Below are 15,156 nucleotides of genomic sequence, written 5' to 3' on the forward strand. Positions count from 1 at the left end.
ATTGTCTTGTTAGAGTTAAGCTACCCAAAGTAGCTTTCCACAGAGTTGCCTTCTGGATTTTGTTGTTAGGTACTCAGACCAGCACAGGAGGATCTTGGTTCCGATTCTCACACTACATAGAATCACAGAATCATAGAGGTGGAAGAGACCACAAGGGCCATCCAGTCCAACCCCCTGCCATGCAGGAAATCCAAATCAAAGCATACATTTTCCTAAAGGATTCAGATTAGTTTCCAAGAATATAATAGAGACCATTTGCTTTAGCTCTACCTCTGGATCTGAATTTTCAGTTGAATTGGGGACATCACATTTGATGGTTTTCCCCCCATCCATTGGTTCCTTTTCCCATTCAGACTTCTGTTCTGCCTCAAGGTCCCCCTATACCAACAATATGGTGATAACAGCAAGATGGACAGCTGCAGTGGAAGGAGGCAGGAACCAGTTTTTGTTCCTGTACCTCCAGTGGATCACAGCAATGGCATCACTGAGATGGTGTCACCCAGCGCGAGTGGAGGCCAAACTGCCTTAGCCTCCCCATCAGCCACTCACCCACCCACTGCTGATGGGGGTGGCACTACTACCCACGGCTGCTTCAGATCCTACTCCAGCAATGCCAGACCCTAAACGCTGTCTCCACCAGCAGCCACTGCTACTAATGGGGGTGGCGGTGCAGCCTCTGGAGAGCCCATTTTGAGTCTGGTGCTACTACTGAGTGAGTGGGAAAAGGGGGTGATGCCCTTTATCACTCACCCAGTAGCTATGCCAGTCTCTCCGGGTGTACCTCCCCTCCAGATGATACCCCCTCTGGGGTGTCTCCTGGTGGAATCCGCATCCCCTACCCTCTGGATCACAGCAGCATTTTCTGGCACCATTTTATCACCATTTGTATCTGGGCTTGGCCTGGAAAAGATGATTAACAGGTTCTAGGGGAATAAAGAAATGAAACCACCATGTTGGCAAGTTTGGGGCCAGTTTTGAGTGAAAATTTTCCTGGAAAATGGTCCAAAAATTAAAATTGGAAGATGCTTGTGGGGACTTTGGGGGATAGCTAGGGGGCTTCAGAGGCAACAGAAGTGGGGTTTAGGGGCTGCATGTGGTTTGCATGCTGCAGTTTTCCACTTGTAGGTTAGAGCGATGTTGAATTCCCCCACCTCACTGCCAATCTCATAGGCTGCTCCTGGACCAGTCAGTGGATTTGTGCTCTCTCTTTGCCTAATAAATCTGACATGTTTGATGTGAAAGTAAGATAGGAAAGGAGGCCTGTATCTACTGACCCATTACAGTGTAAGAAAGTACAGCTGTAGTGAAAACTAACAGGTAATAACTGAGACTCTGCAGGCTTTATAGATATTTTTGCAACACACCTGGCCCAATTTCTTGAGATGCTCTGAAGCTGAGTGTCAGTTTAGGGGAACCTAATAGCTTTGGTGTTTTCCTTCCTAATCATAGTTAGAGTGTAAATCTTGACTGAACAGTCACATGAAATAAATACTTAGTGAATCTCCACCTGCACAGGAGAAATGTATTACAGAGAAACATGTCTATATGAATAATGACATTTCCCCCTATTATGCATATTCTGTCCTTTTCCATGTTAGATTATCTGGGGGAATGAGAGTCTTACTGCTTATCCGGAGACTTATTTTATTCAAATTGCCAGAATGATGGTTTTCTTTATTTAATTGTGCCAGCTTTGATTGTAACATTTGCTTTCATTACTCTTCCCCTTCCTTCCCTATTCTCAAGAGCACCCAGCACAATCTCTTTGAAGCTCTCATTTGTAAGAGAAAATAAGTGTGTGATTAATTGAATAAGGATGTTTTCTTTTACTGACAAATTGGATGATGAAAAGTTCTGTTTCACTTTATACCTGAAATATGACTTGTGGTGGGTTTTGATTTAACCTTGTCCTTTCCATTCTGAATTGATTGGTTTGAAGTATGAAAGTGGAGAGTGAAACAGCACATACACACAGGTCCCTGTGTGGCCATTTAGTCCTTCACCTAAATCTAGCCGTTAGTCCCACTGAATCAATAGAAACTTGTAAGAAGTTCCTCTTGTAGGCCTTTTTATTTAAGCTGCTGCTGCTGCTGCTTCTTTTTACCACACTCTGTTTTTTGGGAAGGAGCTTGCTCTTTGGTCTTGACTCTTCCAGATTGAGATATTAAGTATGAAGTCCAAAAAATATTAGTACACTGATTTCCACAATCTGCTTGTGGGAAACCTAGCCAAAAATACAGGTTTTCTGTGAGGTATAACACAGATATGAATTCTTTAGCAAAAGGGCAAGATGCAAATGTTAAAATGAAAAATAATAAATGAATTTCTGCTGATCATGCCAAGATGTGAAGATGATAGATAGTTGTATGTCACTCTTCTGTTGAGATTTTTGTGGTTAGAATGGTTATACGTGTCCGTCATCCTGAGTTTGTTTGCCATGTGCTTTATAAACAAGATCAGATTTTGATAATGTAAGATGTATTTGTTGTGGTGGTGGTGGTGTGCCTTCAATTAGGCTTGATTATATACTACATATACCCGATAGATACATCTTTTGTTTGTGGAGCCCTCTTGTGAAAATCTCTTCCCTAGGAGCTTCATCTGGTACCCCATTAAGTTCTTTTACATACCATGAAAGTTACATTTAAATTTCCCCCCATGCTTTTAACCTAGATTCTTCTCGGTATAATATAAATTTCCGTTGCAGCTATTTGGAGAATTGCATTTTGTTGTGTAGTTGTAAATTACACTTCAGATTTTGAATTCACAAGCAATTTTGTGAATTGATTGGTAGTAAAAAAAAATGCTGAGGGTCTAAATATCCTAAGGCACTAAATCCTGTTTGATCTTCGAAGCTAAACAGTATCAGTCCTGGTAAATACTTGGATGGGAGAGCACCACCAATTACCAGGTGCTGTAGGCTATATTACAGGGAAAGGGAACTGGCAAAACGACCTCTGAGTATTCCTTGACTATGAAAACCCTATAAAAGTCATGGGGTCACCATAAGGGGACATGTGATTTGAAGGCACACATGCATTTGCACAAACAAATGCTTTAAATAGGCAAATATTTAGAACTTTGCTCAGCAGTTAGGTATTCCAGCAATTCCTTATGTCTTGGGTGAGGCTCATATTTAACTTACGTTACTTCATTTATTAAAATATTTATATCCTGCCATCTTAAAGCAACATACAAATAAAATCAATTTAAACAAATTGAAATAGTATGAAATGACAAAAAATTATACAGACTACCAACATAATAGTCAACATTTCAACAAATTTAAAAGGGATAAAATAAGTTAGAAGGGGTTAAAACAAGTTTTACAGAGCTTATGTCATTTTATGCTGTTTTTAGCTAGATGATTGCCTTCCTCTGAGGCTGAGAGAGTGTGACTTGCCAAAGGTCACCCAAGCCAAGCCAGGAAGAGGTACATAGCTGTGGTTAAGACAAAGTTACCCATATTGTAAGTAAATTTATTTATGTGAGTACATATATTTCAAATCCTAGTCTCCAAAGTCATCCAGGAATGTGCTCATACCACTAAACCACGCTGGCTCCCTTGTATGTTGTATACAGTGTGTAATATAACCCCACCTCACTCACCTGCAGTGTCAGGAGAAAAATCAAGAGCCAAATGATCACCACAGTTCTTTCAGTGAAACATCCTTTTTGCCGTCCCTCTGTCCCACCTCTTCTGTTTTGCCTTTTCACCAAGCAAGCCATGTATTCTTTTAAGTTTAGTTGAACCATGGCCTCCTTCCTTATCAGGAATCCCTGGTGATCGTGGTGGTTAATGTAGTCATAATGTAAAAAGGCATTTATACAGCCAGTTTCAGGCATTCATAGCACGTCACATATCTTATTTCATTGAATCTTGCAACAGTCCTCTGTAAAAATAGATCTCCATATTGCCAGTCTAGCAGCTGTGCTTGAGAGAAAGATTATCGTTCACCAAACCAGAACTCTCCTTGGAAGCCAAGATGAACCAATTGAGGCTGTTGTTTTTTGGCTACATAATGAGAAGGCACAGATCACGGGGGGGGGGGGTGGGGGGGGGGGCAATAATACTAGGAAAGGTTGAAGAAGGAGGGGAAGACAAGCAAGATGGATGGACTCAATCAGGGGGGTCATAGTCATGGGTTTGCAGGAACTGACCAGAGCAGTGGTCAGGGAATCTTGGAGCTGTCTCATCCACAAGGTTGCCATGAGTTGGGGCCGACTCAAGGGCAGCTAACAACAAACAACGAAGAGCTGCCTATCAGTTCATAGCTAAGGTGAGAAGTGATCTGTTCCTATTCAGTGGCTGGCAGCCACTATGGTATCCACAGCTTTCATCCCACGTATGATTATACAACATCCTCTTTTCCTGAGATTAAATTTGGTCTACTCAATTTAATTGTAAATGAGCGATTCATCCTATTTGCCTGCTAATACTGGAACAGTCTTCCTGTCTACTACTTCATAATGCCTTGACTTGATTAGGAGGAAAAGGCATTGCTTCCTGCTACATATAAGAGATGGAGGTTTGTGGAGTAATTTTGTTTTGAAGTTGTACCAAAATGCCAACTGGGGCCTATCTTCCTGGCACCCACTCAAAATTACTTTTTACTGTGGCATTGCTCATAGTGAGACTGTGTTGCTTTGTCAAATCTTGCAGACTGGAGGGATTAGTGTGCCAGGACTTATTTGGTATGCTGCTGCTAGTAGAAAATTCTTGTGATGCAAGCCTGCTGAATTACAACACATTGGTTATAATAAGGCTTTGTTGTCTCCCACCAAAGAAGGCAATATGCTGTCTCTTCTTGGAACACAAAGGATTCAGGATTCCAGCTTCCTGGCTCAATAAAACCTATTGGCTCTGGTGTGTTAATTTCTAAAATGAGAGAAGTCAGTATTCAAGGGTAAATGGAAGCTGCTTTCTCTGATGTGGAAGCCATTTCTCTCCCCATTTGCAGACATTTAGTACTGGGCAGTGGTACTTTTTTCCCTCCCAGGGAAATAATTCTCACCTTTCTAATGTCACCTGCTCTAAAGCTTACTGGTAAGATTTAAGATTGAGACTGAACTGTGTTTAAGTGCCCAGTTTTGGATTCAAACAAGTGAGACAAGTGGGGGGGGGGGGTGCAGTCACAATGCAATCCAAGAAAAATAAATCCAGACTCCACAACTAGACTACTTTATTGAGCATTTAGACAACCAAATAAACACGAGACAGTGGGCCAGATTTTGAGACCACTTTTTCAGACAAGATGTTGTTACAAGGGGATCATAGTAGTAAATTAGTGTTCTGTCAGCAGTGTGTTATTTTTTTGAAGCAAATGGTATGTGAGTGTGTGTTTAATTACAAGCTGAAATCTTTTGATAGCGCTGAGAACAGAGAAAGGAAGTAAACAAAGATGTGAAACATTAGCGTGATTCCCTTTAAATTGTAGAATTTTTTGAACTTTGCCCATAGGCATTTTTTTGTATATTAAATATGTTCAGATTTTACTTTGAGCAGTGAGTATAGGTAAAATATTAGTATATACTGGCCTTATAAAATGCCAATAGATGCCTCTTGATGAAAACAACTAATTCCATGATTTCTACGTGATTGTTATCCCTCATAGGATTGTTGGTTCTGGGAGGGAGCAACATCATTGATCCTAAAGTCATTTGATTTCTGTATTCAACCTACTATGGCAACAGCATGAGATAACAAAACAAAACAAAAACTGGAGACTGGAGGGCACAGTAGACAGGGTGCTCATTTTATTCTTTGTAGTCATTGTTTTAAATTTGTTAAAATAATTTTGGGACTTATGAGCCTGCTGGGAGTAAGAGTGCCAGCTGAAAGACTGGACAATGGTGGCAGGATAGCTCAGAACCATCTAGCAGGCTACAAGGCATCACCCAGTTAAGGCATCACCCAATTTGAGTAGGGGTCTGCCGGACTAACCAGCTAATCAGTCCCAACGAGGAGATACCATACACATTTACTGATAGCACTGTTTTAAGGGTTGTTTTACAGCAATTTGTTTTAAAAATGGAAATTGGGATGTCAATACAAGTTGTACAGGGCAGAGGGAAATATGGCAATGGCAGAGTCATGTACTCTTATGGAGTAAGGAGAGAGCGAGAGAGGTTTAATAGCTATCTCACCTTCCAGTCATCCTGCCAGCCCAGGGAACATGGAGAGTGAGCCAGGCCACCCACAAAACCTCACCGTGCTCTTATGTAATGCCAGGTCAGTTAAAAATAAAGCACATATCATCTATGACCTCCACAAGGAGGAGGGGGCTGACCTGACATGCTTTACAGAGACCTGGCTAGGAGCTGACAGTGGTCCAACATAGGCACAGGCACTTCCAGCTGGATACTATGTTAGCAAGCAGTTGAGGGAAAGTGGGCAGGCTGGGGTGGGGTAGCTATGGTTTATAAAGACCACCTCAACCTGAATACTGGGTGTGTATACCTGAGCCTGAAAACGAGGGCTAGACCTGGGATTCTGTTAGTGTACCATCTACCCCACTGCGTATCAGACTCCCTGGCCAAGCTCACTGAATTGGTCTCAGAGTTGTTGTTGGAGTCTCTCAGACTTTTGCTTCTGGGGAACTTCAACATACTGCTGGAGACCAGCCTGTCAGGTGCACCTCAGGAACTCATGGTATCCATGACAAACATGGGCCTATCCCAATTGGTTTCAGGACCTATACATTCGACAGGTCATGCCCCTGGTGCGTTTTTTTAGCTCTGAATATATGGGTATGTGGGCGGAGGTGACTAATTCCTCCCTCACAGGCTAATGGATCTCTTGAGATTCCAGGAGGCATCACCAATGACCCTGTTGAAGTCCAGGTTGATAAATGGAACCAAAATTTAACCAGGGCTACTGACATGGTCACCTCCAAACATCCTCTCCACCTCATTTGCAGACAAACTCCTTGGTATACAGAGGTCCTGAGAGAACTGAAATAGGAAGGATGACGACTAGAGAGCAAATGGTGGAAAACTCAATTTCTATGCAACAAGACACGAGAAACACATCTTTGCTCCTATAAAGTGGCAATGCTTGCAGCAAAGAAAGCTTTCTTTTCTGTATGTATTATGTCTGCAAATTCATGTCCAGCTGAGCTGTTTAGGGTGATGAGAGGTCTAACTCAGGCACTCTCCCCCCTGAACCCAACCGTAGAGCCTTCAGTAGCTCACTGTGATGCTTTTAATAACCGTTTTGCAGATAAAATCTCACACATAAGAGCTGACATACTGTAAATACCATCATTGGAGTGAAAGTCAATAATGAGGCATCCAGTGACTGTGAGTGGGATTATACTGGATCAGTTTCAGTTGGTGAGTACTGTTGATGTGTACAAGCTGCTGCAGCAAGTAAGGAAGACAACTTGCTTTCTTGATCCCTGTCCATCTTGGCTGGTTGTCCAGGGAGGAGATGCAATTAGGCCTCAAATACAAAATATCATTAATGCATCTCATCTACATCTCATCTAAAAGAGGCAGTGGCTAGACTACTGCTAAAAAAGCCCTTCCTGGACCCCTTGGACCTTAATAATTACAGACCAGTATCAAATCTTCCTTTTCTGGGGTAAGATGATTGAGGAGGTGGTTGTCTTCCAACTCCAGGCTGTCTTGGATGACACACATGCCCTCAACCCAAGTCAGATTGGCTTCAGGGCAGGATATAGAGTTGAGACTGCTGTGGATGATTTTCACCTGAGCATTGACAGGGGGAGTGTAACCCTGTTGGTGCTTTTGGAGTTCTCAGTGGCATTCAGTGCCGTCAACTATGGTATCCTGCTGGAATGCATGAGGGGGTTGGGAATCAGAGACACTGTGTTGCAGTGGTTCTGGTCCTACCCCTCAGGCAGGTTCCAGATGGTGGTGCTGGGGATAGTTATCCCTCCAAAAAGGAGCTTTTATATTGCTTACTACAAGGTGCCATTCTATCCCCAATGCTATTCAATATCTACATGAAACTGCTGGGAGAGATCATCCGGAGGCATAGAGCCCTGGTGGCGCAGTGGTTAAATGCCTGTACTGCAGCCACACTCAAAACCACAAGGTTGCGAGTTCAAGACCAGCAAAAGGGCCCAAGCTCGACTCAGGCTTGCATCCTTCCGAGGTCGCTAAAATGAGTACCCAGACTGTTGGGGGCAAATTAGCTTACTTGCTAATTAGCTTACTTGCTGTTCACCGCTATGATCTTTGGAATAGCGGTATATAAATAAAACAAATTATTATTAATTATTATTATAGAGAGGGATGTCATGAGTACAGTGATGACACCCCAATACATTTCTCCATGCCTTCAAAAACAGCTTCAGTTAAGGATAATGTGTCTACTCTGAATTGGATAGTGTGTCTTCTCTGAATTAATGCTTGGAAGAGGTAATAGGGTAGATGAAGATAAACAAATTGAAACTGAATCCAAACAAGACAGAAGTGCTTACTATCAGGGGTCCTAATCTGGGGCTGGAGGTGTGTTGTCCAGTTCTGAATGGAGTCAAACTCCCCCTGGAAGAGTGTGTTCAAAGTTTGGGAGTGCTCCTGGATCCATCCCTTCAAATGTCAGCTCAGATAGATATGACAGTCAGGAGTGCCTGTTGTTAGCTTCGTCGGATAAGCCAACTGTGCCCTTTCCTAGAATTGTAGGACCTAATGATGGTAGTGCATGTGCTGGTAACCTCAAGGCTGGACTTCTGCAACACACACTACATTTGGTCACCTTTGTACCATGTCCAGAAACTCCAACTGGTTCAGAATATGGCAGCTGGACTGATTACAGGAACATCCAAGAGTGATCACATCACACCAATTTTAAAATCAATACACTGTCTGCCAGGTATTTTCTGGGCAAAGTATAAAGTGTTGGCTATTGCCTTTAAAGCCCTACATGGTCAGGGTCCAGGTTACCTACAGGATTATCTTCTCCCATACAATCCACCTTGTACACTCAGGTCCTCTGGGAAATGTTTGCTCCAACCGGCTATGACCAGACTGGCAATGGTTTCCCAGAGGACCTTTTCGTCTGTTGCACCTAAACTGTGGAATGCCCTGCCAGAGGAAATATCACAGTTGAAAATGCTGACTACTTTTAAAACAACATTAAAGACATATTTCTTCCAGCAGACCTACCCAGTCAATTTTAAATCATCACTTTTTAATTGTATATGCACTCTTCTGAGTGCATTTTAATGATTTTATAGTGTTGTGTTTTAACTGTGGGTTTATGTGTTTTTAATTACGTTTTGTATTGTAATACATTGTACCCTGCCTCGTGTTTTGATGAGAGTTGGGAAAGAAATAAAACTTATTCATTTTATTTCTTCATGGCATGGGATAGCGATTTTTTTACCCACCAAGTGAATTTAGTATTTCTAGTGTAGGCTGATTGGAAATGGTCCATATGAAGCTTACACTTAATATGACATTGCCATCCTCACCCTTTTATTAAAAACACTCCCATATCTTACAATAAAATGTTTATCTTTTGACATCTGGTGGGTCTAGCAGAATTGAAACTGCAAGCTAAATTCCTGATGCCTTAATATCACTCAGTAATGAATCTGAAGCAGTGGGTTTACAGTATATCCACAAAGGCTCATGCTAAAATAAAAACAAAAAAAACAGTTAGTTTTAAAGGTACTGCCACATTTCTTTTTTCTTTCCCCTACCTAACTGAAGCTTAATCCAGACAAGACAGAGGTGATCCTGCTCAGTTGTAAGGCAGATCAGGGAATAGGGACATTGCCTGTGCTGGATGGAGTTACACTCCCCCAGAAATCAGTCTTGCAGCTTGGGTGTGCCCTTGGACTCCACTCTGAGTATGGATGCCCAGGTCTCAGCAGCAGCCAGGAGTGCATTTGCACAGCTTAAACCTGTGTGCCAGCTGCGCCCGTTCCTTGAGATATCAGATCTGGCTACAGTGACACATGCCTTGATTATATCCCATTTGGACCAGTGCAACACACCCTACATGGGGCTACCTTTGGAAACTTCAGCGGGTTCAAAACATTGCAGCCAGAATGCTGAACAGGGCCAATTACAGGGAGCATATAACTCTCTTGTTAAAACAGCTCTACTAGCTACCTGTTTGTTTCTGTGCACAATTCAAAGTGCTGGTCATGACCTATAAAGCCCCACACTGCTTGGGTCCAGACTATTTGAAAGATCGTATCTCCCCATATGAACCTGCATGAGCCCTAAGATCTGCAGGAGAAGGCTTTCTCTCGGTCCCATCAAGATCACAGGCTCGCCTGGTGAGGACACAAGAGAGAGCCTTTTCGGTGGCTGCTCCCACCCTCTGGAGCTGGCCCTCCTGGCCTTTTGGTAGCAAGTAAAAACATTTTTATGGTGGCAGGCTTTCTGTACATAATGCGTAGCAGAATGGTTTTATGGAGCAGGTGGGTTATTAGTCTGTTTTTAACTTATGAATATTTTATGTGATTTTATAATATATTTTATATTGTGTATATTGTATGTGATTTTATATGTGATTTTATATATAGATGTTTTAATTGTTTGAATTCTATTGCAATTTTAAAGGTTTATCTGTGAGCCACCTGGGTCCCTCTGGGGAGAAAGGAAGGATATAAATGAAATGAAATATCCTTTATATGCTACAAGAGACTGAAATGCCTATTTCTTGAAAAGTTCACTGTCTGTTGTTAATTCTAGAGTACTCAACATGTACCAGATGCTTTACAATTTTATGGCACTTTTGTAAGCAGAGAATTTTCCCTCCTGTTGATTTTCTTGCCTGCAGTGAGGAAAAAAATTGTGCTTTGTCCCTGATTTCACATTTGTGCCTTACCTTTGCAGGTGTTTTTCAAGATCTGATCACCTTGCCCTCCATATGAAGAGACACATCTGAATCACTGAGCTCACGGAGTATGGACCAGATACAGTCAGACTGAAGCATCATGGGGGAATGGATGGAACAGAATTCTCTGTCTCTTGCCGCCATTCAGGAGAAGATAACTTGATCACATGTTAACCTCTGTACACAAAACGTGCACTAAATGCTGTTCTGCATCCAAATCTACTTAATTACATATGTCTGTTCTCAATGCCTTGCTTGTTTGGAAGGCAGAAGACATGTGAGAGGAAAAGGATTGCAGAAGGAAATGGTGAGACACACATTTGCTTGCAACACAATACGGGATTCTCACGTTTTCGTTCCCTGTTTTTTGCCAATGGAAATCAAAGTAGAAGGAAGAGGATTTAATGCAGGTGAACAGCAGCAGAAGCATTTATAACTTGCTTCTCAGTGCATCTTGAGGAGACGGGACATGATGTTGAAATTGCATATTTGTAGCACTAACTTTTCTTTTAAAATATACTTCAGAGGGGAAATTAATGACCTAGAAAAACCAAATCCCAGTTTGGTAGCCAAAACGTTCATGTTTTGGTTCCTTTCTGTTTTTGTTTTTGAGAATCCCACATGTACAATAATGTATCAAGACTCCTCAAGAACAGTTTTATCTACTCCAGTTCTTCATAGAATTTGACTTGTTAAGATCTGTTTAGGACAAAATACCAATGGCCTTAATTGGCACTAGACTGTGCAGTGACATCTGGAACACGCTTACCATTTTCCTTGCTTGAACTGATGTAAACTTTGTCAAGGATATCTATTTTCTTTGTTTTATTCTGTTCCTTAAATTTTGATATTTGTTTATTGCACATCATGTGCACTAGGGGACTAGGAAGCCTGCTAATGTGATTTCACAGTGCTTGGCCAGTGAAGTCCTGAGCAACACCACAGTATATCGTTGGAGGCATCACCATATTGCCATAGTTCAGACTTCCTATTTAATTGCCTAATGAAAACTTGAAAAAAAAGCTTGTTTGGAAGCTTTGAACCCTTTTCTCTATGTTCCTCAGAACTCTTGTAACACACCTGGATATCTGTCTTGGATTCTATCACTCAGGCATGACTTCAGGTTTTCCTTCTGCACCAATGGGGGGCATGCTTGTTGCAACCCACATTGATTGGTTTGCAGCTCTGGTCACTTGTTCTTGCTAGCCCTTTTATCCATTGAAAATGTTTGGTAACTTCCTTGTGTGACTGGCACCTGCAAAATATAAATTGTGGGATTGAGCAGATTTTTTGAAATTTTACTATGATCATGAGTGGAAAAGTGAGAACCCCTTCCAGTTAAAAATTAGTACTATTAAGCATTCTGCTTTAAAAAATGCCCACCTTGCCAAGGTTCTCCTCCTCTATTTATCAAGATGGTATGATATTCCTATAGTTGAAGGAAAGGGGTTGGTGGTAAAAGAAAAATTTGGATGAGCACTGATCTTCTTTCTAAAGCAAAAATGCATGGGTCCACTTTGACCAGCTGTACCACTTAGTAATCAATGGAGGCATCAGCCTCACCTTTGAATCTTGTAGATAATTTGACAGTTGTAGTTCAAATTGGATTAATTTCCCTTTACCGCAAACACACACACAACTTCTACCTTTATATACATAATGTCTATTTCTAGCTAGTTGGAACTGGCACTGATTCCAAAGACTGCCTTTTCAAACTCTCTATCATGCAGGTGGAGAGCTAGTCATTGGGAATGGTTGTGTATAGTTAATAATGTGGGATCGATCATCCCTCATGAGGTGAGATGAGGAGTGAAACAGCATGTGATTCTCCCTTGGTTGCTGCTCTTCCACTCACGAAACTAGCTCACTGCCCGCCTTCTGACTGTTTTTTGACTTGCTGACTGTTCAGTAATTTCCTAATTTATGTTTAGGATGCAAAAACTCTAAAAAGTCTTTTTTAAATATACGTACATATCTATATATCTGTATCTATATATACACACATACACACACGCACACAAGATATCTAAAATTGTTTAATGTAAGTACAAACACAGGGATTCTTAGCACTTGGCTTCTTTCCATCCTTAATTTCACCAAACTACTAAATTTTTCAACCACTCCTTTTGGGGATCAGAGTTCCTGGGGCACACTGTGACTGTCAGTGGCCATTTGTGCTGCAAATACAAGGTCTGGCCCTTAACAGTGGTAAAGAAACAGACCAAACTAATGAACCATCCCTGCAAGGGCAGTGAGCATTTAAGAACAAGAGAGAGATCTAAGTTTTATTCCAAAGAGTTATGGTTAACAATGATTTAGAAAATATTGGAGCACTGTTTGCTGACAATCTTGTAATTCTCTGTATCTGTGTTTGCATATTTTCTACTCTACCCAAGTGTTCAGTGGGTTTCTTGAAGGCCTTCTGCCTTGGGGATTTGAATATTATATGGCAGTTTTGGAATATCAACTGAAGGAGATGATAGAACATATAAGTGTGAAAAATCTATACTGTCCATGAAATTGTTCTTGTGGTATCCTACATAATGTGCATACATACTTGTCATGACAATAGTCCTTGGGTAATATCCATGAATGTCATCACCTGAAATGTGGTTTAACTTTGTTGTCTCTAGTATTCTTAGAGCTCATCTACAGAGGTTGGTTAATATTTTATTGTAAGCCTATATTTTAAATCTAAAAGCAGGTGGGAATGAAAAGCTAGAGGAACAAAAAGGCACAATTTTGCTTTACCTCCTGTTGCCATTTATGTTCTTTCTAGTTTCTCTACTAAGTATAGTAGAATAGGAAATCATTAATAACGGTTAGATAGCTGGAAAGCCTGTCTTTATGCAAGACACAGCAAAATTTATATTGATGTGCACTGTTGTTCAAAGTAGGCCTGTATCATAAGAATCAGAAATGCCTATACTGTCCCTTTGTCTTTCCAGTGGCTTCTCAGAATTAATGGGAGAATGATATCCAGTTATGTGGAAATAAGACTAGTTAAAATAAACATGGCATGCTCCTCAGTAAATATGAAAATATTATCTATCCACAGAACATAAAAGCCACTGTTGCTCTGTAGTGACAAAGGGGAAGAGAAACCAATAACTTTAATGGCAGGCATTACAAAATAGTAATTGTGGCAGCTAGGTATGTACCTGTGAATAGGCCAAGAGAACACAGCATGGTGTGTGTTATCTGGGGCTGACACATGGCACTGCTGGCCAGTCAACTGCTGCATTCCATGCTTTCACTGCTGTTTTGCTATACTTACCAGTAAGGCTATCAGCTCCCCTTCTTCTCTTGATCAGCATTTGGCATTGGCACATTCATACTCCTCATTTGCCACTGATAGGATCAGTTTGCAATCCTCATTGTACTAAGAGGTAAATCCCATGGAAGTCAGTAGGACTTACCTTCTGAGCAAACATGTTCAGGATTGCATTGCAAGATGTGCACATAATTTCCTTCTTAGTATTGAGCTTTTTGGCTTAACCATTAACAGAAAGAAAAATCATGTGTGTTGAACATGCTATAACAATAAATTTCCTATCACATATCCCAAAGAACCTGAAGAGAAAGTCTGTAAATACTACAAGAACCTAATTTCACCACTCATTTAATCTCATCCTGGCTCTCACTCTCCTGTACATTTTTCAAGGAGAGGATTTTCTTACATTAAACAGTAATGGTAAATTTCTAAAGGCCTGTAGGCTGGACTTGATTCAATAACCCTAGAGGAAGGATAGCTTGCAAATAAGAGAAGTACTTGGAAAACTTACTTTTTTGGACTCTGATTTCCAAAACATCTCAATCAGCATTCTGGGGGATCCAGGGAGTCATTCAAAAAAGTATTATTAGGGCCCATACAGACAGGTCAAAATAAAGCTGCTTTGGGACACTTTGGAGGTATGCTGTTTAAATGTTGCATGCATCCTAAGAATCCAGAAGCCACACCAAAGCCACGATCTAGTCCTAAGGACTGGAGTGTGGCTTTGGCACAGCTTCCAGACTCTTAGGATGCATACAACATTTAAACAGCATACCTCCAAAGTGTCCCAAAGCAGCTTTATTTTGGCAGTCTGTATGGGGCCAGTATTTATTATTTTGCCCAAGTGAGAAGCAATACCTGATTCTGTGGTCTAGCACAAGAAAGAATAAGCAGGGAAGGAGGTGAATAAGCAGGGAAGGAGCAACCCTCATGGTTGGAGGGACAGCATTTTTGCATTAGTATGAAAGGTGTTATGGATCACAGGTTCACTGTGCTAGCATGCAAGTTTGCTCCAGAGGAATGTATTACCTGTGGATTGCATGATAGTGTCATCAAACAT

At 41.2% G+C, this 15,156-nt stretch overlaps 1 protein-coding gene across 1 annotated transcript in view; it reads left to right on the plus strand.

The window, feature by feature from the left end:
- The window catches only part of LOC149313554 (Krueppel-like factor 7), an 86,934-nt gene extending 72,187 nt beyond the window's left edge, over positions 1–14,747 (plus strand). The window contains exon 4 of the mRNA XM_089519309.1: positions 10,822–14,747. Coding sequence (XP_089375435.1) covers positions 10,822–10,873 — 52 coding nt within the window. The 3' untranslated portion in view covers positions 10,874–14,747. The remainder of the gene's footprint in view (positions 1–10,821) is intronic.
- The last annotated feature ends 409 nt before the right edge of the window (positions 14,748–15,156 follow it).

The sequence above is a fragment of the Sceloporus occidentalis genome, unplaced genomic scaffold (assembly GCF_023333645.1).
Source record: "Sceloporus occidentalis isolate IW3139 unplaced genomic scaffold, rSceOcc1.0.p SCAF_4, whole genome shotgun sequence".
Taxonomy (NCBI): domain Eukaryota; kingdom Metazoa; phylum Chordata; class Lepidosauria; order Squamata; family Phrynosomatidae; genus Sceloporus; species Sceloporus occidentalis.